Raw genomic sequence first — 27519 nt, 5'->3', positions numbered from 1 at the left:
ACGTCATCAATCCTCCACTCACTAAAATACCCAATCATAGAATGACACCTCATCACCTTCTCTTCTCCACACACTCAAAAACCCTAACCCTAATTTTTCCTCCTCTCTCACCCTCACCATGCCGAAGCTGTTGCACCTAACGCCGGCCGTCAACACACCTTTGTCGACCTGTCTCTTCTACGCCAGCCACCATCTTCTCGCACGACATCTCCGACACCAACGCTGACGGAAGTTCGCCATTAACGCACCATTCGCGGAACCTGCGACAGCCACGCAACACCGCTGCAACACGCTTCTTCCATCGCACCACCACCTTCGCACCAACCACCATCTTCTCGCACGATATCTCCGACACCAATGCTGCCAGAAGTCCGCCATTGTCGCACCACTCGCGGAACCTGCGTCAGCCACGCAACACCGCTGCAACACGCCTTGCTCCCTCTCACAATCATCTTCGTCCTCTGCAACAACCCAAAATGGACCTGCATGGTTTCCTCTTCGCGCCACTGTCTCCTTCAAATCATCACGCTATCGGAAAACCACCATGGCTGCACCACCTGAGCTTGCCGGAATAGACCGCGCCTGCACTCATCCATAATAGTCCACGCACCACACGCAGCCATGCTCGTTTCACTCATGCCGGGAAACGCATCCACCATGGCTGCACTATCGGAGCTCGCGAGACCTACAACAGCCACCACAGAGCTCTGTTGCGTCGTCTTCTCCGCTCATCCTGCTGCCACCACCATCTCCACGCACGAACAGTCGTGCTCAACCAGTCTTCTTGCACGAACCGTCGAATCTGCAGCCCCAATCTTCGCATCACGCCAGGATCACCATCTTTCTGCAACAGTCGCAGACCTAGCCCTTCCGGTATTTCCACTGCCACCACATCAATCACAGTAACCTTTGCGCAACCACAGTAACCTTCGCGCAACCACTCACGACAATCAAACCCTAATGAAGATAGAGAGAGACTACTCTAACACGTGGCAACCTCTCAATGAACTATCAAAGAGTCAAGATTGGTCAACTAGTCAACCCTAGGCAACAACGGTCAACATTGGTCAAATTGACTATTTTACATTATATTTGACAAGTGGTTCCTCTATAGGAATCCTAATAGGCCTATAAAAGGAATGAGTCGTCTGACGACAATTCATTGTCGGCCAGACAAATTTTGGAAATTTCCAAAAATACTAGCTTTAAATGGAATAAAATAATTCATGCATAATCATACTATATTTAGCATGTCAATCAGACTTAAAATAAAATTAACACGTAAATCTACCATATTTAGCTTGTCAGTCAGACTTAAAATAAAATTATCGTGTAAAATTAATGCGTAAAGCTCCCCTAACCTGGATTCCTTTGCTAAAAATGGAGATTCTTGGGAGTTCCTCTTTGACCACTAGGCCGCCTAGCACTTCCCCTCAATTCAGCTCCCAAATGCACTCAATCCTCACAACACACTCTCCAATTTCGTATTCCTCTAACTATGACACAATGACAAGCATAAAAACCCTTCTTCTCACCCAAAATTACCATTCAAGGTCCATTTAGTGGCTATTTTCTAGCCTTCATGCCAAAACTAATTTTATCAAAAAGAAAGTAAATTTGTATCTACCAAGGTTTAAACCCATACTCATGCCAACGTTAATTTCATGCACAACCAATCAACCAATTCATGTTTCGTGATAATTCATATAATTCTATGATTATATTATCACTCAACATAATCAAACATATAACACACAATTGGCATACATATATAGGACTCGAACTCAAGTCCTCTCAACACAACCAAGTACTCTCAACCATTTGAGCTAGTACTTTTCCACATCATATAAATCAATAATTAATTTCTTAAAGGCTTTCACTATCTGTATCTATTAATTATTTATTTATTTAATTAATTAATTTTCACGGGTCTTACAAGTACCCTTCATAAACCAAAAAGAAGCACACACAAACCCTAATCTGGGGAAGGAAGCATTCGCGAATTGAGTTTTTTGGTCAAGTAAGTGATGAGTTTAGATAATGGTTGTAGGTAAGTTACCTACAAAACTCATATTCGTAGATAAAATTACCTACCAGCTTAATAGCTATAAAATTTACTTCGTAGGTAATTTGTAGATAAATTCAAATTACCTACGAAAAATGTCAATTATCTACGAAATACTGACGTAGATAATAACCATATTTTTTGTAGTGACATATAAACAATACATTCCAAAAGAAAACTTTAATATCACAAATGTCATAGAATACCATTTATGATCACCATAAGCCACAACCCATCAACTAGATAAAAATTTGAGCAATTATAAATAATAAGTTTCCCTTACGATTTTTATAATTTTGTAGAAAATAATTACACATAAAGAAATTATCTACCAATTAAGATTTAAAAGAAATAACAGGAAAAAGTCTTTTCTTGTAAATTTTCTTGACAAATTTGCAAGAAAAATTTCATATAATATAATAAGTTTTAGTAGTGAATTTGTTGATAAATTATGTTTTATCGTTTTTTCGATAAAATCTATCACTAAATTCTATTTTACCGAAGAATTTGTTCCATTGATAAGTTACTCGATAATATGATATTTTTTTTAGTATGTAATTATTTTGAATCTCATGGAATGCTAACTTAAATAATCAACCAATGGTAAAATTTTGACCATTAGTAATATTTTTTCAAAGTAAAGTTCAACACATATTTAACAGACAAAAAACATATTATACCCCAAAGTAAAAGGAGTGATAAAAATAGACCTTCTAACATTTTTGTTTTAGCACTCTCTCTAATTGAAACTACAAAATCAAGAAAGATCAATGTTAAATATTGTAACAAAATTTTGTAATTTCAAAAAAAAATTCAACTTGTGAGAGAGAATGCATTTAAAGGAGTGTGTAATTGATACAGTGGATCTCACTTTGGTCTCATATAAAAACCTGGTTGATTACTAATTAAGCACAATTAAAATGCAATTATTGTAGTTTTTCAATGTTATCTTGATGAGTTGTGAAACATTAATCTTTTTTATTTTTATTTGGTGAAGTTTTAATAATTTTATTTGAAAAATTAATATTTCATAAATGTTTAGAAAATAATAATATTAATAGTCTCTATAGTAACTTCCAATTATCATTAATTGATGCTAGTCTGTCAAGTTAGGAATAATACGTTTTCTTTTAAATGAATAGCATTTTGTTTGATAGTACAATAAATATTTGTTTAAGTCTGCATTTTAATAGGGAGAGTTTGATGCCATCTTAATTGAGATGTATGTGAATTTATGAAATTTTAAGAGTCATATAATCACCATATGAAATATTAGGAGCCATACAATTGTAGTATGAAATATTGTGGGTGTTGAGAATTTTTAGAGATTATAAAACTATGAGATATATGACAGATCAAATTAGAGCTGTCAAAATGGGTTGGAACCCGCGAGCCAACCTAGCTCACCACGGGCTTGGGTCGGGTTGGGTTGAAATTTTTTTATAAATTTTAATACGGATTGATTTTTGACCCGGCTCATCCGGGTTGAACCCATTGTGAGCTGGGTTGGCTCACCAACCCGCAGATAGAAGGGTAACACAAGTGTTTTTTTATTAAATTGAGTTTTAAATTTGGATCATGTTAGGTTGTTTTTTTTAGCCAACACTAAATAATTTGTATTTTGTTGATTTTGGTTTGTATTTGGATTGTATTAAAGTTTATTTAGATTTTAATTAGAATTATAATTTAGTTTTGACTGAAAAATAATTAAAAAATTGTATTTTTTTTAATTAAGTGAACTCGTGAGTCAACCCGTAGTGGGTCGGACCGGGTTCGAATTTTTTTGGCTCGCTAAAAAGTGAGCCGGGTTGGGTTGACTCACTAAATCATCAACCCGTGATGGGTTGAGCTGGGTCGGATTACCCATTTTGACAGCTCTAGATAAAATAGATATGTTATATGAAGAAACTTATTATTTTATTTTATTCATATACTATATATATATATATATATATAAATATATATAATAAGATGTAACTGCATATAAAATATAAAATATTTTCTAAAATTGAAATATATTTCTAAAAACATAAATATTTCCTAAAAATAAGTTAAATAAAAAATATATTAAGTAAATATTTTCAATAATGAGTCATATAATAAATCCTATATTTTTTAAAAAAACAATTGAAAAAATAATTTCTCTTATTTCATAAGATGAGTTGTTTCAAGAAGATACGAAACGCAAATTCCAAGGTCTATGTCTGAATCATAGTCAATGCTTAAGGATCATTGTTTTGTCGTGGTCTATGTGAAATTGCTCATCGGATATCAGTTAGATCAAACTAAGAATGCGTTTTTCTCCCTTCGTTGCATCTTATAAAAATGATCAATCAACAATCACACTTGAAGAAATCGAAAATAGTCATTAAATGACTTTACATGATTTTTTTTTTTTGAAAATAAAGTTACAAAATTATTGATCCGATAATTTTCCCTTCCCAAATACAAATTTAGGTGGGATATTGATTTTAATGAATGCGGTCTTAAGCGAATGTTTATCGTACTATATTACTTATTTTAAATTTTAAAATCTAAAAAAAAAACATCTTAAATACATAAATAATTAATGAGGGTAATATTTTTATTATTAAAGTAATAAATGATTATAGTTATAGAATATTTATTTATTTTTATAACAACTGATGATCTTTGAATATAAACACGATATACGTTAAAAAATACATACTAATTATTGCAAAGACTTACAATTTTGTAATAATTCAATTCAAATATTTTAAAAAAAAGTATATTACAAAGGAAGATAAATTTTTTCAAAGACAACTCTGTAAAAGTTTCAAGACAGAAAATGCATGCTGATTTTTTTCTTCACGTCTATTCTGATCTAAGATAAATTTCACTTTATTCTTATAGTAAGAGAGACATTGTCTTCATCCTAAAAAAATTATGTAACAAAAGAATTATTTTAATTACATTTTTCCATACTTTCTCCCTTTTATTGTTCAATGTAAAAGCCATAATATATATATATATATATATATATATATATATATATATATATATATATATTTATTAAAATTATCTCATAATTTACCTTTTTATTCATTTTTCTTTGTACATCTAAATATAGGATGTATCCACTAAACAAGATTATAAACTAGCTAAACAAATGATTAGATATCAGTTAAGAAATGATTAAATCATTAAATTCATTATAGTTGTATTTTATTGTGTGTTTAAACTTTTTATTTATTTAAATTTTTACTTGAATCAAACAATATATCATGCAATACACAAAATAGTTTACAGTATTTTTAGAGAAAAAAAACTCATAAAAATTGCACGGGAAATAAAGAGGATATGGAGAAGAAATAAATAATATGTACTTTAGAATGAAGTCAAAACTAACTCATTTAATCGACTAAAACACTGCCATAATAATATATTATTACATAATAGTTTAACAAATATTTAAACCATAACCACTTATAAATATTTTTAACCATTTTTAAATAATAATTCATTGTGTTATTAGCACTATTATCAACAAATAATTATTTTATATTATCAATGAAATATTCCATATTCAATAAAAACAGTACATTTTTACTATTAATATATTAAATATTTTTACCTTTTTAATTACGTTTTTTATTTCAATTAAAACTTCTTTAATTCTCATGAAAAATTGTGTTCATCGTCTACTAATTCAAACCAAAATTGGAATGAGAGATCAAAATCAGAATATATATACCGAGTGGGTCAATTAAAAGCAACTTACTATTTTTTTTGTCAATTTTATTTTAAAAAATTTTTGATAGGAAATTATTATAAATTTTGTCATGAAAAATTTTCAGAATCTACTATTAATTTTTTTACAAAATATTTTTTATAAAAATATATTTTTCTAAAAATTATAAAAACTATTTGTGCATTTTATAATTTTATAAAAAATAATTATTTATAAAGAAATTATTTGTCAATTAAAATTTTTAAGAAAAATTACAGGAAAAATGTTTATTTTTTTATAAATTTTTTAATAAATTTGTAAAAGTTTTCTAATAAAATATGAAAAATTCTAGTTGTTGTGTATTAAAAAAATTATTATGTGTTGGATATTATTGATAAAAGGCTTAAAAAAATTGAGATGATTTATTAAAGAAGGTCCACAATTTTTCTTCAATTAAATGCATGGTTCAATTTTATTATGTTTATTTATTTATATTTATTTATATTTCAGTTACATTAAAGTTCTTCATTCACTTGTCAAACCTAATTAATATATGTCTAACCTTTATGAGTTTTAAAAAGCTCATTTTTTTTTTTTCACATTCAAGTTATCACACTTCTTCTTTCTTCTTCTCTCTTTCTCTGTGTTTGTTTCATCACTGTGAATGGGTCCAATTTCCACAGATGAACTTCACCTATTTCACAGAACTCACCGTGAGGTTTTCTGTTTTCTGATCTTCAAACTGCGACGTGACTTGACACAATCCCTTCTGGTCATGGCATTGTGGATTTGGCTTGAACACAATGGATACCCCAATATCAGTCACAAAGTGATGGCTTTATCTCATGCTTCTGCAATCAATGATCTTGTTGATGAAGCTGCATCGTGTTTAAAATGCTTAGAGAGAGAAAACTGTGCCACCCCAAACAATGGTGGTTTGCCCTCAACACAAAACTTAACACAAAAGCGCATATCTCTTAAAATATTTAAGGAAAAAAGGTACACCATAATCGCTGGTATAAAAAGTGTACTAAAAAATATCTGTGCTCGAATTTTTGCTGATGTTTTGCAGATAATCATAAGAAGCAAGAACACAAGCAGAGCTCGGACATCACGAGGTAACAACACATCAGACAGTCCTGTCACCATCCCAGGTTTTCCACACCCTTTGTTTGGTTCCTTCAACATTAATCCACCAGACAGTTATACGAACATGGACTTGTTTGATTTGAGAATTTGGTTGAAGGGACCCTGTGATGATGTCACCGCTGATGATAAATCCATGTTTCTGACATTTTCTAGAGGCTTCCCTGTGTCAGAAGGTGAGGTGATCAAACTGTTTAAACGTTCGTTTGGAGACTGTGTGGAGAATTTGTCTATGGGAAACACTGGTGTGCAAGATCAATCTTTGTTTGCAATAATGATTTTGAAGAGTGTAAGAACAGTTGATCAAATTTTGAAAGGGAAACATGTCGCGAAGCTTCAAATAAACAGAAAACATATATGGGCTCGCAAGTATGAGCGTCGTGATTAAACTTATATATATATCATCTACTAAACCCTACTTGATAAATTTAGAAGACAAAGAGTATAACCAAGTAGACATCATGCGTTTTCTTGTTTTTGTTTTGGAAAATAATTTTTTGACTACTAAATTTTAACTACTTTTTCTTATAATATGATGTGATATTTTTTGAGTGGTTTTGAAATATTGAATGAAAAAATGGAGAATCACTCAAAATATGCTACCTAAAATTGTAAGAGAAAGTTGTTAAAATTTAGTAGTCAAAATATCATTGTCCGTTGTGTTTTGCTTTTGTTTTTGTCCTAAACCTTATCTTTACCTGAGTGAAACCTTCTTCCAGATGCTCACGAGTAATAATGACAAATATTGTTTTTTCTTTCATCATTTTGTATTTTTTTATAAACTTCTTAATTTATATGATTTATGTTAATAATGGATATGCCATAATATAATACTATGTTTATTATAGTGAAGCTTGGATTATAAATCCTAAGTGTGTACGTGTTTTATTTTTAATTTAAGTGGGTATATTATATATGCAACCCTTACTAAAACTTCAAAACATGACTTTGCCATTTAATAAAATTGGGTATAGTTGAAAAAAACTATTATTTATATTTGATAAGACTAAAAAAAGTCTAATTAACAACTAATCTGTGACTAAAAGTTGTTAATCACTACAATGACTAATTTAAATACCAATTTACAAAATAAAAAATTATTAGTTACTAAAATAGTCACTATTATAAATAAAAAATTATAATTGGTCGCTAAATTGATCACTAATTAATTGGATACTTATTTAGAAACCAATACTTTAGTAGCAAAAACTTTGGTAGTTAATGTTTAGTGACCAATTACCTTTGGTAGCTAAATTTTTAAAACTAATTTAGAGATCAATTATAATTTTCTATTCATAATAGTGACTATTTTAATAATTAATCATTTTTTTATTTTGTAATTTGGTATTTAAATTTCACTACAGAGACCACTAACTTTTGATTACTAAAATTGATTATTGATGAGACATTTTGTTGTAATGTAATCACCAATAAATGACATTTTCATAAGAAATTGGCTTATGATATATACATATACTTAGATTGGGAAATGAAGTATTTTAATTATAATATTAACGAGGGTTAATTAATTACTTTTGCAATGACATTAATACATCACTAATTTTATTAGTGATGACAAAATTAATTCAACCGTTTTTTTTTATAACAATTGTTTTCTTTGGCCACCGAGTTTTTAACTTACAAACACCAACCGCATTTTATCCTTATTATTATTTCTATTTGTTTAAAAACAATACTAGATAAACATTTTTATGAATCTTCTTGATATTTTATAAATCTTGAAATAAATAGAAAAATAATTGTGACCATAATGAATTAAGTTATATATGTAAATTTCTTCTAAAAATAAGTTGTATAGCACCATTACTTACAAATTATTAAATAGATGTGCCCATACAAATCATACAAATCATATTAGTGTGTATATTTTAAGAAATAAGTTTTTAAATCATTCTCACTACAAGAAATGCTTAATTAGTAACTAATTTTAGTCACCAAAAGTTGTTAGTTACTATAATTACTAATTTAGATACAAGTTTACAAAGTAAAAAAATTATTGGTTGCTAAAATAGTTACTATTATGAATAAAAAATTATAATTGGTCACTAAATTGGTTTTTAAAATTAGCTACCATAGTTTTGGCTACCAAAGAAAATTGGTCACTAAAAATTAGCTACCTAAGTTTTGGCTACCAAAATAACTTAGTTACTAAATTGGTCTCTAATTAATTAGTGACAAATTTAGTAACCAATTATAATTTTTTATTTATATAACTAACTATTTTAGTAACCAATAAATTTTAATTTTGTAAAATGGTATCTAAATTGGTCACTACAATGACTAATAACTTTTAGTCACTAAAATTGGTGACTAATAAGACATTTTCTTGTAGTGTCTCTCAAATATTTATTTAAAATTAAATGTTTCACCACTTTTTATTTCTTGCTTTTTCATCTTTCAATTTTTCAAACAATATAATTAAATTTTGTAAATAGTTTATATTGCCGACAAGCAAAATATTCGTCAGTAAAATAGTTTATATTATCGATAAGTTGTTTTAGTTGCATCAAATATTTGTCTGTCGTTATGTTGGTAATGTTATGTCATTTACTGATGGAAAAAAATCCTTCGATAATATTTTGTGATTTTATCGACTGAAGATTCATGGTAATGTCTTATAATGAGAGTTGATTGAAGTTCGTTATTATCAATGAAGATATCTTTTGATAATTACCACGAATATATTCATCAGTAATTATCGACAGATGTCATGTTTTATTGAAAAAAATTACCAATTGTGTTCATACCGACAAATTTTTGTCCATTGAAATTTCGTTTGAAAAATCATTTATGAACGGATTTTTGAAGTTAATGGATAATGGATGTCGATAATACTTGTTTTTTGCAATATGTTTCGGTTTGTATTGTGCAAAATAAGTCTAAGACTTTATTTAACCCTTCTCTTCTAAATCCAATTGTAGCAACATTAATAACAAATCCAAAAGAAAAGAAAGAAAATAAATAATCATTAAAGTAAACAAACACCTACTTTGATTGAAAACTGATTAATTGAAAATAATTCTTAGTTCTCCGACTAAATGAATGATGATTATGAAAGAAATGAAGCTTAGAAGAATTATATTAGAGAGAAGTTAAAGCAAATCCAGCGAGGGAGAAGAAGAAATTTTCGCATAAGTGAAAAGAAAAAGTAAACAGAATTAAATAAAATTTTTACAATATACAACTTTCACAATAAATAAATAAACAAGACTACTAAAACTAACTAAATTATTATCTTTTAAATATAAAATTATAATTACAAGACAATAAAAAAACACAAATTTATTTTTGTAATAAAACTTATGTATGGTAACGTTTATTTCCATTACCAACCAGTTTTTATCAATTAATTATATTAAACAATTCTAATTGAATAAGTCCTTACTAACGGAATTTCCAAGTTTAAGTTAGAAACTTATAAACAAGCAATCAACTTTAGCCACTTAAACCTTACAAGGCAAAATATGAGTAATAAGCTACTTACGGATCTTTAATTAATATTTTGGGAGTGTCAAAATTTTGGTTGAATTATTTTTTGTCTTTGTTTTCATATAAAAATGTTAAGTTAGTCCTTCAATTTTTGTAGTCTTAATTGAGTCTCGAATTTTTAAAAATTGATGCAATTTAATCATTTTTGTTAAATTTTTTAGAGTGGATCAAGAATTTTTCATCATAATTGACATTATGATTATGTTAATTACACAAACAAAGCAAATCATTCTAATTCACAACTTCAATTTTAATGACAAAACATTGATCCATTTCAAGAAATTTAATAAAAATAAATAAATTGTATCAAATTTTAAAAAATCGGGACCAAATTAAAACTAAAAAACAAACTAGAGGACCAACTTGATATTTTTAAGAAAAAAAAAGTAATTAAACCCAAAATAATTTTTATATAAACAAGTAAAAATATTGTATTTAATTTATTTATGATAATAAAAATAGACAAGTATTATTATTGTCATTCTTATAATTATAAAATTAAATATAAATAATTTTTATAATTTGACTGTAATTAATTTTTTATTTATTATGTTTATGTGTAAAAAAAACTAGTCAAATTGAAAAAAAAATAGTTAAATTAACAAATGATTACTTAAAAGATTAATAAAATAATTAGTTTAATTAAAAAAATTATTTAAAAGGTAAAAATAGAAAAATAAACGCAGACAAAAATAGAGAAACTGGTGTAGTATATTTTTTTTGTTGTCCGACCTTATTGGGATAACTGCTTACAATAATGGAAGAAGATTCAGTTAGTAAACCCGTTAGTGAACTTGTTGGGAATGTCCATGATAAGGACAACAATTTTAAAGCTAATGATGTTGAAGATATGCTTGATAAGGAAAATGTTGAAGTGAATAAGAAAAAGGAAAAGACAACAACTTTTGACTGTTGGAAGTTTTTTACAAAGAGAGGGCATGGTGAGGATGGGAAAGACATGGCATAATGTAATGGTTGTAATAAAAAAAATTTAGTTGGGAGTAAAAAGTATGGGACCTCTCATTTAAAGTGTCATATTGAAAAATGTAGCAAAACCAAGTTTGAAGATATGAGTCAGATGATGATGATGGATGTGTAGGGAAAATTAAAATCCAAAAAAATAGATCAAATTGTGTCATGTGATTTGTGTGCTAATCTTACTATCTGATATGGTTTATCGTTCAAATTTGTTGAGTATGAAGAACTTAGGACTTGGATAACATATTTGAATCCCGATGCTACTTTGGTTTCTAGAAATACCATTAAGAGTGATGTTTTGAGAATATTTATGAGAGGAAAAAACTTGTTGAAGGAAGAGTTGACAAGCATTCCATCTAGGATTTGTTTAACTTCGAATTTATGGACATCTTGTACTATAGAGGGTTACATATGTTTGACAACCCATTATGTTGGTAGTAATTGGAAGTTGTGTAGAAAAATTCTAAACTTTTGCCGTTTGCCTCTACCTCACACTAGATTAGAATTGTGTAAAAAGATAAATGAGTTTTTACACGAGTGGGGCTTGAAAAAAAAATTCCATCACTTTGGATAATGCTTCTAGTAACAATGTTTTGGTCAAAACCTTGAATGAGAAGCTTGTTTTTACTTTGTGATGGTGTCTTCTCTCATGTGTGTTGTTGTGCACACATTTTAAACCTCACTGTGCAAGAAGGATTGAGGTGATTTGTGACGGTGTTGATCAAATAAGCGAGAACATCAAGTATATTAGGAGATCAGAGAGTAGAATAATAAAATTTAAGCAATGCATTGAGCAAGTTGGGAACATTGATTGAAAAAGTGCTTTGTGTTTAAATGTTTCCAACAAGGTGGAATTCAACTTTCTTCATGCTTCAAAGTGCACCTAAATACCAATGAGTGTTTGCAAGTTTACACTTGCTTGATGAGAATTACAAGTTTTGTCCATCTCCAGAGAAATGGAAAAGAGCAGAAAAAAATTGTACTTTCTTGATGCCATTTTATGATATCACAAGTCTTATTTCTACCTCAAGTTATCCCACATTGATGAAGGATTATCTTGTTTTCTTTTAGATTTATGAATATGGTGAAGTTGTTTAAGAAAGCTTTTTGAAAATTCTCACTGGACATTAAGATAGCATGCTATCTAGATGTGAAGGTTCATTTCTCAAGCTTATGAAAGGAAGAAGAGAGTTGGATTCAAGCTTAAAAAACACACGACAATAACAACACTTAAAGAGCAAAATGAAAGAAGAAACAATAAAAATGGAAAACATAGAAGATGAACAATGGAAGAAGCACGCCACTCATAGGGGGATCTAAGCCAACCAAACCCTAGAGATGAGTGATGTTGCAGCCACTTGCAAGCAAGATAAGGCAAATGTGAGTTCACTTCTAGGAAGGAGAGCTCACGGAAAATGGTGGTTGAATGCACAAAGTTTATAACAAAATGATCAACCCTTTTACAAGACAAGGAGCACCCTTTAAATAGGAGTTCATAGGGGTCCTTTAGCAAATACAAAAACATGAAAAGGATTAACTGGCAAACCCTAACCTAATGCTAGAGTGATTCTCGGCCAAGTGAAGGGATGTGATTGGTAAATGCATTCTCATGAGGATTCTAGGCCAAAATAGGAAGGAGACCAACTAGCCTTCTAAGGAATAAACCAAAAAGGCAAAAGGAGACAAGGTACATGTTTACTTTTGCTTTTACTTTATGCTTTTTGCTTTCCTCTCTCTTCTACATCATCCATGTGCTCCAATCACAATGTGCCACCTAGCCATGCTCTACTTTCTCTTAATTACCTACAAAACAAGACAAATAAGGATTAGCATGTTGGTTTAAGTTAATATAATCTTGGTCAAAGGTCAACTTTGGGTCAAAGTCAACAAGTCAACCAAAATAAGTCAACTAGAAACCAACTTAGGGAATTCAAACTAAAGTGATGCAAAACAAAGATAAAGGTGATGGAATAGAAGACTCCCCTCTAGATATGCTTCTAGTGATCCTTCTTGAGGGAGCTTCTAAGGAGGTGGTATGGTTGGTCACGCCTTCATCATCCTCCCCTTCTTGGAGAGAATTCGACCACGAATTCTTAAACCCTACATCAAAAAGAGAAAGGTCACAAACATTGAATGAGTTACTTATGTTGTAGCTTGGGGGTAAGTCTAACTCATAAGCATTGTTGTTAATCCTCCTAATGACTTGAAAGGGGTCATCCCCTCTAGGGAGAAGTTTAGACTTCCTTTAAGTAGGGAATCTCTCCTTTCTCAAGTGAAGCCATACCCAATCTCCCTCTTGGAAGATGAGTTCCTTTCTTCCCTTATTACCATCCTCTTGTTGTTTCTTAACTCTCCTCTCAATGGTTTTCTTGACTTGCGAATGCAAGTCTTGGATGTACTTGGCTTTAGCCTCACCATCTTGGCAAGTTCGTGCCTCATGAGTGGGTAGGGGAAGGAGGTCTAAAGGAGTTAGGGGATTGAACCCATACACAACCTCAAAAGGGGAATGAGAAGTAGTGGAATGCACAACCCTATTATAGGCAAACTCTATGTGGGGAAGAAGTTCCTCCCACTCTCTAATGTTTTGCATTATCATACACCTCAACATTTGCCCTAACGTTCTATTAACCACCTCGATTTGGCCATCACTTTGGGGATGACAAATGGTGGAAAAAAGAAGCTTGGTGCCAAGTTTACCCCACAAATATGTTTGATCATGTTGAGTGATAATATAATCATAGAATTATATTAAATATCACGAAACATGAATTGGCTTGATGGTTTATGATGAGATGCCTCGAGCCAAAGGACCTACAACAAGAGCCATGGCTTAGAGAATACAAGAGGAATTGGCTTTAAATGCGCATGCAAGGCCCAAAATGAACTTCACATGGGCCAAGGAAGATGTGAAGACCTAGCCTAGGACATTTTGCTTGTAAATACTAGATTAGGATTTTATTTTGGGCTTTGTATTTTGGACCCAATAGAATAGGGTTTTCTTTGGGTCATGTATTAGGCCTTAGAGGAAATTGGGTTTTAGAAGTAATTTTGGACCAAAAAGGGGAATTGGGCCAAATGGGCCAAGAGTAGTGTGTCTACTCTAGAAAAGCCTAGAAGCTTCTCAAACTTGCTCTCCAAGGATGAGAGTTAGCTTCCCATGGCAAGACAAGTGTGACTTGCTTAGGTGGCAAGTCACACCTCTCACATGCTCATTTTTGGCTTCAAAATTCAACTTTCTAGACTCCTTTTTCCCTCCACTGTTTGGAGACTCCTTGGTCTCATTTTAGCCTATAAATAGAAGGCTTAGGAGACGTATTTTGCAGCTTGAAATTGAGTAATGAATTGTTGCCCAAATTTGTGCACAAATATCTTTTGAGCTTACCTTAGAGTAAACTCTTCTCTAGTTTACTCTAGTCTTCTTCCTTAGGAGTTAGCCTCACCTCTCTGAAGAATCCTTTCACCTACACCAAACCAAACACCTTAAGCTTCTTTCCTTCATGCTTTCGCATCCAACACCATCCATGGAGCCTCCATTCTTCATGCAAGCTTCAATGGAGACAAGAAGAAGCCATCAGTTTAGCATTGACTTGGTATTGGCATGGTTGTGGGTTCAAGTCTTGGAGAACCCAAATTAAACTTTATTTTTGCCAAACTTAGTTTTGGCTTGAATGTGAAGAGTTGAAGGAAAACCTAGATGCATGGGCAACTAAGGTTGGCTGAAAAACAGACCATAAAGGAGTAATGAATGATAATAAACATTACCATTAAAAACTTAAATTTCGTTTTTGGTAATTACCTATTGGTAAGGAACCTTTAAAAGGCAAGAAATTAGGTTAGGAGAAGGGTTTTGCAAAGCTAAAATTGCACTCAAAAAATAGGACACGAATTTTGTTAGAGTGGCGAGGTTTGAACGAGGTTTTTGGAGTTGTATTGAGAAGAACCAAGGAAAGCTTTTAGTGATCAAGGGAAGAGCTTGCAATTTTCAAATTTGGCAAAGGAATTCAGTTTAGGGGAGCTTTACGCGTTAACTTTATTTTTAATTTGATTGGCATGCTAAATAGGGTAATTTCATGCGTCGATTAATTTAATTCTGATTGGTATGTTGAATTTGGTATGAACATGATTGATATTTTATTCCTTTTAATTTATTGTTATTGGGAATTTCCAAAAATTGTCTGGTTGGCGATGAATTGCCGCCAGACGATTCTTTCCTCTTTTAGGCAATTTAATGTTCCTATAGAGGAACCACCTGCCAGATATAATGTAAAATAGCCTGTTGGACCAGTGTTGACTCTTTGATTATTCAGTGAGAGGTTGCCACGTGTCAGAGCAGTCTCTCCTAAATTAGTTTCCCTTCCGAAATTAGGGTTTTCCATGTGTGTTTCTTCCATGGTTGACGCCCGCTGAGAGAAGGACTGATCGGATTGTCGCAGACAATTCGCAATGACTGTGAATGCACTTCCGATGTTGCGCACGACGACGAGGTGGTGGGGTTCAGTCTTGTTCGAACTGGTGCAGATCTGTGACGAATAGAACTTGCGTGCAGATGCGAGAATGACTTCGTCTCTTCGTATGCGTGATGGCAGCGTGAGAGGGAAGAGAGGTTTGTGTTGGTGAAGTACTGCCACTGTGCTGGTGCGAACTCGTGGTGGCTTCCATGGCGAGCTCATGGTGGCTTCCATGGCTTCGATGGTGGCACAAAAACGACGCAGCGGAGCTCGCGTTGGCTGCTGCAGGTCTCGCTAGGGCCGCAACAATAGTGGTTTCTGGTGCACGCAATCCTGACGCGAGGCAGCGGGATGGTGGAGGAAGAAGGAGGCGCGAGTGCGACGTGGTGGCTGCCATGGAAGCGATGCACTTCGACGACAACGCGGGACTGGCTAGCGACGAGGCTGGTTCAAGCCCGAGTGGTGTTGGTGGCAGCAGGAGACGTTGGAGAAGATGGTGGCGGTGCAGATGGAGCGACGACGTTCGTCTTGGACAACGGAGGAATCACTGTTGCGCAGGAGTGGAAGGTCGAACGGATGGCAACGTGACGGGTGGTTGGGGTTTCTGACGAGGGCGCGACGGACGACGGCTTTCCGACGTGTACAGTGGTGGCCGGACGTGGTCGTGGCGGCTGCGGAGTGTGGCGGCTACGAAGTGGATTGGTGCGAAAGAGAGAGAAGAAGGAAATTAGGGTTAAGGTTTTAGTTGTGTGAAGGAGAGAGAGAGTGATGAGGTGACATGTTTTGATTGGTGATTTGAGTTAGTGGAGGATTGATGATGTGGCAGACTATGAGTGGTTATTTTAGTGAGTGGGGGATTGAGGACGTGACAAGTTGTAATTGGTTAATTTTATAAGTGGAGGATTGCCACGTGGCGAAATTTGGAGGACGAGAGTTTAAGTGACATTAAGGGTGCAGCTTAGTAAAACAGAGGGGTGCAAAGCAGAAATTGAAAATTAAATTACAGAAGGGGGTGTAAACCTGAAAACAGGGGGTGCAGTTAGCTCCAGAAATGTTTTTTTTCAGAAATAGATAATCCAATTGGAAAAAGGGGTGTAAACATGAGAATTGGGGATACATTTAGTACCAAAACTATTTCTCTCCAAAATCCCTATTTTGGGACTTAATTTATGAATTAAAATATTCATTATTTACACTCTTAAGGACCTAAATTAAATTATAGTTGCATTATTAAACTCAATAATACCCAATAATATAGTATGCAACTAAATACAATTTTTAAGCACAAAAATAATATTAAATTCCCAAAATTTAAATATTGAATGTGAGCCAAGGTTCGACTCATCATATCTTTCAAGCGATTTTACTGTAGTAGTATTGGTGTGATTGTGTGATATATATATATATATATATATATATATAACTTTGCAATATTTATATATATGTGTAATTTGTTAGCTCACCCTATCTGCTTGTGTTTGGCGATGGTCGTATACGCGGTACACGGAAGCAGATGTTATTGCAGGTGGATCTGGTGAGGCCTAGAGGCGGAGCGAGACTAGTTTTGGGAGAAGATTTTATCAGAACTTTTATGAAGTTTTTATGCTTTCAAATAATTTGTAATTATGAATATTCTGGACTTTTGGATAATTACAATCTTATTTATACTTATGAATTTTGGTTTATTGTGAAAGTAATAAAAGTTTTTAATTTTCCCACGTTTTGGGAATATCAGTTATAATAAATGAATTTTTATTATTTACTTCATTATTTTATTATTTAAATCCTCTGGTCGGGATGTTAGAACGCGTGCTGTTCAACCCAATTTTCTAGGTTTCTAGATGAAGGGCCTAGCGGTGATGAACACCCGCTAGGCGATGCGAGCCAATCTGGTTCGATTTTTATGTTTTGGGATTTCTGGGCGATTTTTGGTCGGTGGAAAAGGTGTTAAACTCATTAAATGATTAAATGGAAGGGAATTGTTGCGAAATTATGATGTAATGAAGGGAAATTGGATGATTATGGCACCATTCTCGTTTTAGGGTTGAACATTGGGGATCTTGGGTTTTGATTAAATTACGTGAGAAAATGTAAAATGAATTGGTGTAGCCAGAGTATGATGTATTAATAGTGCTCATAAGCGTATGAAAATAGTGTATTTGGGTGGAAAATTAGAGAGGCTGGTGGCAGGCTAGGTGCTGCCAAGCGCCAGTGCAGAGCAAGTGGTTGCGTGGCTCTTGGATACAATTCTGAGTCTAGGTCTCAGTTGGGGGCCGAATTAGTTAAGAAACCAATTATGGTTATTGGACTGAGGTGTAGAATGGTGATTGGGAGTTAGTAGCATGATTTAATTGGGTATAAATTATGAGTTTTGAGATGGAGGAATTAAGCGTAAGAACTGCACTAATTGTTGTAGTATTTGGAGGCATAAGAATGATGCAGTGAGAGTCTAGGTTCATTATGACAGTGTATGGTCGTTCTTAGTATAAATTCCTAAGTAAATGGTTTTATATCAATGTACGAATAAGTAAGTGGCATAGTAAGGGATGGTAGCGAGAAGGTGCATAGGTTGGGAACAAGAAGCATAATAAAGGCCATAACAGAATGTAATTAAGGACAATCGCATAAGTGTTGTATGTAGGCTATATTAAATCAGATTTATGGTATTGTCAAGGTTGATTGGGTGTAAATTTAGTGATAAGAAATTGAGGTGAGGTGCATGTGGAATGACCTTAAGCTTGCACATGATTCCAACATGTTGTGGTGCTTTGAATCAAGGAGAAGGATGCTTGGTATAGGACGAATCATGACTAGACCAGTTAACAACCATTACAACTCGCTGTATTGGTGTAGCGCCTAACAGAAGGTTTGGAGCTGTCAAACGATAGCTACAAAAACAGTGGCTACTAGAACGTGTGGCGCCTGGCGGTTAAGGTCTTCCCGTCAGGCAACACCTGCAGACAGTGGCACCAGAGGCATTTGGTGCCTAGCGGTACGTGTCCCCCGCTAGGCGATCTAGAAGCGTGGTGCGCCTGTCGACTCGTGAGCAGCGCCAGACGATTCTGCTGAGGCAAAGTGATGAAGGATCATCTCAGATTTGAGGATGGAAAGCGTCTTGGACATAAATGGGTACAAAAACCCTAGAATGAAAATCGACGAAGGTGAAGATGGAGGACGTCGAATCAATGTAGTTGCGGAACAGGAAGAATTCACACCACTTGGAGGAGATTCCAAGATAAGTGAGGAAGATCCGCCACTTTGAATCAGAAATTCAAAGATAAGGATCAGTGGTTCTGCGGAGAACCTCGAGACTTGAGAGAAAACTCAAATTTTCATATAACTCAAATCTAAATACAAATGTGTCTCACATGGGCTTATATACTATGGGCCGAAACATCGAAAGGCCTAACACAACTAAATGTTCGATAAAGCCCAAACAAAAACATTACAAAAATTATAAAAGAGTTCCTATTATACGATCTGAAGATAATCTGAGATCTCTTTGAATGGCTTGGGCATGATTCCATCAACTGCTCTGAAATCCCTGTGACAATCCCGAACCACGCCTACATCATTGCCTCGGGGTTGGAGAAAATTCGACCTCGAATTTTAACGCTTTATTACCTACAATCAAACATGCAAACATAAGTGCTGAAAGCACACAAAACCATAATAGTCTAAAGACAGAAATAAAATGCTATAAAAAAATGAGATTGGAATCATGGAAGAGGCCAATCTCTTATTATTAAGGTGCTTGGAGATTGTCCTCCAGGATCAAAGATAAACATGCAAAACACATCAAAGAGTTTCAACACAACTATACTATCCACATTGAAATAAGAAGGAAAACAACCCATAGTAATTATAACAGAAAAAGAGTGTCCTTGAAATCCCTTAGGATTTTCATGATAGGACAAACACACAAGCAGATGATTAAAGTCAGGTTCATGTTTTGCCCATTTTTTTGCTGCCTTTTCTATCATCTTTTCTTCACCCCACTACTTATGTCATTGCTCCTTAATATATAAGTCTTCCCTAGGCATTAAGACAAAAGGGGAGGGGTTAGTAAGTGTTCCTAATGAAAATTCAAAATCATGATGTGAATGGGAATAACAATTTAACGCATTATCATCCCCCTTTAAGGATTTCATCTCAACCATGCATGTTAAGGGTATGAGGAGAGACTCCTTCTCATGTTTCTCTCTTTGTTCTTCTTCCTCCTTTTCTCGTCGCTCTTTCTTCTTTTTCTCTCTTAGCTTGTTCACTTTTATTTCTATTAGCGCTTTCTTCCTTTGTTCCCTCTCCAAATTTTCCACTTGTCTTTCTTTTTCCAACATCTCAAATCGTTATAGTCTCATTTGTACTCTCACCTCTCTTTCTCTATCTCTTTTTTTGAGCTCTTCCTTTTGTTGTTCTATTTCTCTCATCTCTAGCTCTTTTCTCCTTTTTAACTCTCTCTCTTGTCTTTCCTTTTCCCACATTTCCTTTAGTGTTCTTTTCGCCTTTTCACGCTCCCTTTTTTCTTGTTGCTCGCGCCTGACTTCGAGCTTTTGCCTAACACTCCTCTTCACCTCTTTCAAGTATACAATGTAATCCTGGAGTTTTTGAAGAGTCATGTACTTTGTGTTCCAATTACGACATTGATAATTTTTGTTTCCATATCCTTCACACTTGGTGCACCTAATAGCACTTGTTTTGTCGCTTGGCAATGATCTTCTATCATGTTTGTGCTCCCTTCAAAGTTCCCCAAGTTTGCTATTAAGCTTGATAATTTTGGACACAAGGAAGTTGATATCCTTTATCAAGGTCGAACGTGTATGGAATATTATGGAGTGCTCAAAATTGCTAATTCCTGCAATGAAAAAGAGGAAACAAGAACTAATACAAAACACAATAAGTGGTTAACACAAGTAATATGGATAAAATTATCAAATGGGTCTCACCACTCCTTACGTGTTTACACTCAATTTCACTTGTGTTTCACTCTTTAAGTGTATTCACTCGCTCTCAAGTTCATGTTCAGTTCTTCAAAGAACCTTCAATCAACCCATCAAGAATTCAACATCAAAGTGAAAGATGTAACGGATCTAAGCTCAACTCAGGAGGCCAAGGAAAGGAAAACTCCAAGACAAAACTAAGGAAATTTAAAGACAAACTAAAAAGCACCAAAAGCAAGAAAAGGTTAAACCAAAGAGAGTGAATATGTGACAAACTAAGACACTGACAACGAGAAAAGCACTTTAAAAGACAAGAGTAATCTAAACAAAGTATTTAGAATTACTACTGGAAATGTGAAACAAAATACTCAAGCTAAACTGTGATGATTAATTCAAACTCCCACAAGCAGTACTTCCAACAATTTAGCTCTAGGTACATTGTCCCACAACACAAGAATCCAAGGAAAATTAAACTCAAAGAGAAATGATGGACAAGAGACTCAAGCAAAGCAATAATGAACAATTAATGACTATAAATGGAAAGAACTAGACAAAGCAAAATGCAAAAAGTGCATCCAAAATTGACCTAGAGAAGTGACCGAAGCACCATAATTTGTAGCCCAAACAAAAAAAAAAATCACTCCAAGATAGCATCCATGGTGGTAAGTCAAAACAACAGTAAAAGACGAATAACACTACATTAAATGGCCACTGTTTCAAGCTTCAAATCAGCACCAAAAACAGTTAGGACAGCCACCCAACACAACAGCGCAAACTGTTCCAGCCACTCAAGTCACACGGTCTAGCCAAAATAACGTGCCAAACCAAGGTCACTAAGTGAAATAAAGAAAGGGTTGTCGTTCAATCCAATTCTGCGTGGTTGCCACGTTCACTGCACCAAGTTATGATAAAAGAATGCTACCGTGAAAGGTCTGCATCAAGCACCAAATGGCTTGGGCAAGTTTCGGTCATGAACGCGTGGCTATAGGGGCTAGTTTTGGATTAGACTACACTTGGCAACGCCTAAACATGAATGAGTTGCTGCCACCCTTCCAAAACTTGCAGCAACATTTCAACTACACATGCACCGAATGAGGCTGTGATAATTTCACTTTGTGGCACCGCTTGAGGCAAAAATAGAATGTTGCAGCTTCTAACTCTCACCAAACACACAACTATCACCATGAAATGCAACACGTAAAAACATATTTGGTTGCTCCAAAAATGAGCCAACTGTTGCCAAAATGCTTAAATCAAATATGGTTGCCATCAATTACATAAATCCAATTGGTTGTAGTGAGAGTTACAAACACCGCTCCAAATATTTTTCTACACCAATTGAACATTCTGTGATGGTTCCAACCTCAACCTCTTCCAACTCTGATTTCACGTTGCTTATTGGCTACACATTCATGGCTGGATTTGTTGTTTCAACAATTGGACCAAAACAGACTTGGAATGATGGCTGCACATTCACTTTGCACTGCTTTACTACACCAAAGGGACAAATTAATTGCTGCCACAAAATTACCACTGAGAATACTAAAGAGACCTCGTGGTGAGGACACGTACTTGGCGATTGCCACTGCACCAAATCAAATTCCACTTCCCAATCTGCACACTGCTTGGATCTAATAAATATTGTGCACTAAATGTAGTCCAAGCTGCTTCACCAATTGATGACGTTGCTCGAATCAATTTACACTTGATTACGCACCAAAAATCTTACCTCCACCGCTTGAAAATCTGCTCGATTTAGTGTCCTGCATTGATTGGACCACATAAAGAAACGTTGTTGTAGCAGTCAAATTAGTTACACCACATACGAATGAAGTTGTTGCACCAAATTAGAACTAAATGAACCCGTACAAGTCTTAGGTGGTCTACTATTGAATAAACCACATTGCTTCCAAGATTGCCATCACATGAACCCGCAAACAAAAATCAGCACGAACTGCACTTTCTCCAATTGCTCCAAACAAATTCTATTCACTACACCAAGGAATCTAGAAAGTGTTGGCACCGCTTGGATTAAAATTTATTGTTGTCATTTGCTAGAATTATCAAAAACTTGGTGCACCAAATTTTTTCGCTTAAGCGAGGGGCTGATGTCGTGCACCAAAGTGACTAGACCAGCTGTTGGTCAATTGCAGAAGTTAGATGAGCCACATCTGGAGTTTCTTGTGCAATAGATTTTCCTGAACTAGCTTAAATTTTCCCAAGTTGCACTGCTTGATCAAGAACACCCTCAAAGCACCAATTCAGAACAACCTCTCAGCACCTCCAAGATGAAACTTATCTTGGCTTTGCACACCACAAACCCTTCTATTTAGGCTATTGGACAAATTTGTCTTATACATTAGGAGTCAAAGAATACACCAAACTAATGCATGCTTGGCCACTTTCAAACACCACTTCACCAAACTCTATTGCTTCAAGATGGGTCCAACAACCCCCAAGCACGAAGTTTCCACTTTGCACTAGTATCCACCACTTCAAACAACACAACACACAATACCGTGTTCACAAATTTAGTGCCAATCCAACCACATTAGCCAATCATCTACAGCTTCACCAATTTAATACAAGAATTAAATCTTTAAAAATCTTCACTGAGTCATTTTCGTAAACACCTTATATGCATTCTTAACTCTGCTTTACTCAACTGCAATCAACACAGTCAAATCCTCTACTGCGGCGCGTCTACCAAAACCTCCAATCAAAGATGAAATTGCTTTAGCAACCTACTTTCGATTGGAGTTCCTTCACTTTCGAGGTTTAGAATCCCACAATTGAACCAAGAACAACTATTCGTGGCAATTCAAGACCAGCAAAGACCACAGAATGGCCGTTGGGACAAAGTAATTTTGAATACCGCAACATTGCGCCATTATGGATAAACAAACACTTCCAATCACCAATTCAAAAGCAAGCCAGACGAAGAGTTACGAATACAAGAATAAACGAAGAAAGACGATAGAACCCCAAAACATGAACAAGAACCGTGAACAAATGAGTGCCCCACAAACAATTTTGGAACCACAAACAAGAAAATCTGAAACATATCTTAGAAGAACAACTAACTGAGCTCTGATTACCAGATGATGAAGGATCATCTCGGATTTGGGGATGGAAAACATCTTGGACAGAAATGGGTACAAAACCCCTAGAACGAAAATCGACGAAGGGGAAGATGGAGGAGGTCGAATGAATGGAGTTGCGAAACGGAAGGAATTCACGCCACTTGGAGGAGATTCCAAGATAAGTGAGGAAGACACGCCACTTTGAATTAGAAATTCAAAGATAAGGATTAGTGGTTTTGAGGAGAACCTTGAGACTTGAGAGAAAACTCAAATTTTCATATAACTTAAATCTAAATACAAATGTGTCTCACAGGGGCTTATATACTATGGGTCGAAACACCGAAAGGCCCAACACAACTAAATCTCCGATAAAGCCCAAACAAAAACATTACAAAAATTATAAAAGAGTTCCTATTATACGATCTGAAGATAATCTGAGATCTCTTTAAATGGCTTGGGCATGATTCCAAGATTTCTTTTGGTGTGATTGTGATATATATATATATATATATATATATATATATATATATATATATATGTTTGTATATGTCATTATTTTAATTGTTAGTTCACCCTATCTGCTTGTGTTTGGCGATGATCGTGTACGCGATACATGGGAGCAGATGATGTTATAGGTGGATCTGGTGAGACATAGAGCAGGAGTGGGGCTAGCTGGGAGAGGATTTTTCTCAGAGTTTTACTATTTTATGTATTTTAAGGATTATTTAAACATTTGGATTATTGAACATGGTTTTTGTATTTGAATTTTTAAATTATGAATTTGAGACATTTCACGATGAAATAAAGTTTTAAATTTCCCTCATTTTTGGGAAATGATGTTTTAATAGCTGATGTATTATTAATTTTCTATTTTATTTTAAATTCGTAATATCCGGTTGGGATGTTACAAATAGCTGGGGTGTTACAGATTTTAGCACAAACCTTTAGTTCCCTTGATTTACTAAATCCCATGTTCTGATAGGAACAAAATTAATCCAATTCCAAAATCTCAAAAGCACCTAATAAACTATATCAATGTTTTGTCCTTGTTAAAACTTATTTTGGGGAGAAAAAAAATAATCATACCTTATCATATTTCTTGAGTATATTTCTAATTGTAGTGGCATTTATGAGTGCATAAGTGACAAAATCTTTGCTTTCTTGAATCAATGCAATATAGTTTCCTTGCAATTTTCATTTGATCCAAAAGATATAATTTCTGAAACCAAAAGGAAGATGCAACTTCAACAATTTTTGCACGTGTTGGTTAAAACACCCGACTACATTTGAAATTTCATTGAGAAGGAAAGGGAATGGAAGATGGTTCCATCGCACACTAAATACTTATATCAAGTTATCCATGGGTGGAAAATGAACCAAGATACCTTTGTAGGAGCCAATGATGAAGCACCACTGCGAGGTGATTTGGATGAAAAATCAGGCAAAACTAATGTGCATTTAGATATCTCAGATTTCATGCATCAACCTCAACCTTCTTAACCACAAGGTTGATAAACCTGCTGAAAAGAAGGCAAAGAAGAAAGATAAAGAAGCTTTCATAAGTGACCATCAATCTCACTTTTAATTCAAAGGAATATCTCACCAAACTAAATGACTTTCTTTTATATATAATATCTCACCTTTAATGATTTCATCATTGCCAATGCTATTTTAGGATAAAAAACACTCATGTACCAAAGTGATTTACCATACCCCTAATAAAGGCAACACATGCAATGATGTCTTCTAAAAAAATGTAATAGAAAGATAATATTCAAATTCAGTCTCCATATTTATTTGTAACAAATGCCTTCAAAAAATACCACAATTGCATAAGAGAAAAGCAATTAAAACATAACAAAATAATAAGCAATTTAATAATAATGATAATTAAAGGAAGACACACATCTTAGATGGATTAAGATTCACAACATTAGTTGTTATGAGATGATGAACCAATTTTGTTTCCACACCCAACTCCTTCTAGTCTTACTTCAACTCCTCCCATCATGTTACCATTAAATTCTAAAATTAATTGAAAAAAAATTATTAATATACAAAACAACATAATTACAAAAGAATTTCTAGAATAAAAATAAACCAAACCGTACTTGTGAAAATCTCCTCAAAAAGCTCAAACTCTTCATTGGCAGTGATACCATCAAATTGAGTAATAATGGTACTTAACCAATTTTGAGCACAAATAAGTGCCTCAACCATTGGTGGATAGTATTAAATGGACTCCCAGAGACAACTATGGAAATAGGGGTGGCTAACACGTCTCTAACCATTCTTTATAGAATGGAAAACTGTGAAGAATTTATTTTACACCAAACCAAAATATCAAGTTGGTCATCACCATCAACAACATATTCATTTATATACCTTTCTAACTTATTTTTTTTCTATCTATCTTTTTCTCTCAAACGCTTCTAAAAAGCAATAGCCATTGCCAAATATTCAGGAATTTCAACAATGGTTAATGCATCGAATTGATGTTTAGGTGGCTGCTCAGGTCCATGTTGTTCATCATTAAGTGATTTGTACCGATCGTACATTTGTTTCAAATTATCTTTAACACAGTTAGTTAATTCTACAACTTTATTTGAATCATGTTTATACACTTCTTGAAAATTCCAAATTACATACCCAAACTTGTAACGAGGATAAAGAATGATACCAAAATATAACAAGTGCATGATGTTATTAACATTATCCCAATACTTGTGATACTTTAGCCTCATGTCATAACTAGTAGGTGCTAATATACAATTCAAATTCATAGTTGTCTTGTTAAGTGCAAAATGAATAGTAGTCATTTAGTGAATGCAATGTGTATACTCACATGCAATGATGTAAAGAAGATTTAGTGGTCTCATAGAAAATTTTTAGAAACTTAACAAAATCTTAGGTATGTTTCCAATCACTAGCAAATGAGGGACCTTCATCACCAAAAAAACCCATATAGCTAGAGTCTTCATTGTCAAGTTTTTCAAAAGCAACTTGAAATTTTGTTCCTGCATTTAACATCATATATGTGGAATTCCACCTTGTGGGAACATCAAGAAACAATAGTTTTTTTGCATTCAACTTTTGAAAACTCTACGCTATCTAAACTTAGCCAATCTTTATGGTGAAAATCTTACAAATCTAACAACAATCTTAGTACTTGTGATTGAATTATGCAACATTTTTAAGCCATTACTCATAACTAAGTTTAGTATATGTTGTCAATTCATTACTAATCCACCCATATTTTTCATTTTTTTAAATATGTAACAACCACATCATTAAATGATGCATTATCAACTGTGAGTGTGGACACATTCCTAACTGAAAACAAACACATTCCATATATAATTGAAAATAATTTCTAGCTATTTTGAACCTTGATAGGACAACAAACAAAGGTTATAATTGTCTACACAAGTTCTTAAAACCCTTACTCTCCACCACCTTAAAATGGTTTTTCATCCACAATGACAAATATAACAATTGCCTTTCGATAAGCTTGAACATTATACTTTTGGGTGGTTGCAAGAAGACTATTATTGTCACCACTTTTAAAGGTGATACTTGTTTAGTTAGGGTCATTAATGGCAACAAATAGATATTTAGGACACAACCTTTTAAGGTGATTAAGAAGGTTAGATGTTTCATG

General features: G+C 33.8%; 1 protein-coding gene and 1 pseudogene across 1 annotated transcript; one reads left to right on the top strand and one right to left on the bottom strand.

Annotated features, from left to right (window-relative positions):
• The first annotated feature begins 6374 nt into the window (after positions 1–6374).
• LOC114174989 (uncharacterized) lies at positions 6375–7637 on the top strand. Its single transcript, XM_028059733.2, has one exon. It carries the CDS (start codon positions 6421–6423, stop codon positions 7288–7290), a length of 870 nt encoding a protein of 289 aa, XP_027915534.2. The 5' UTR covers positions 6375–6420; the 3' UTR covers positions 7291–7637.
• An 18154-nt stretch (positions 7638–25791) lies between these two features.
• Positions 25792–27207, bottom strand: LOC146887669 (zinc finger BED domain-containing protein RICESLEEPER 2-like; annotated as a pseudogene).
• Between the last annotated feature and the right edge of the window lie 312 nt (positions 27208–27519).

This window comes from Vigna unguiculata, chromosome 3, assembly GCF_037176805.1.
Source record: "Vigna unguiculata cultivar grain cowpea cultivar isolate G323 ecotype 2 chromosome 3, ASM3717680v1, whole genome shotgun sequence".
NCBI classification, from domain to species: domain Eukaryota; kingdom Viridiplantae; phylum Streptophyta; class Magnoliopsida; order Fabales; family Fabaceae; genus Vigna; species Vigna unguiculata.
This window is presented reverse-complemented; position numbering and strand designations above follow the sequence as displayed.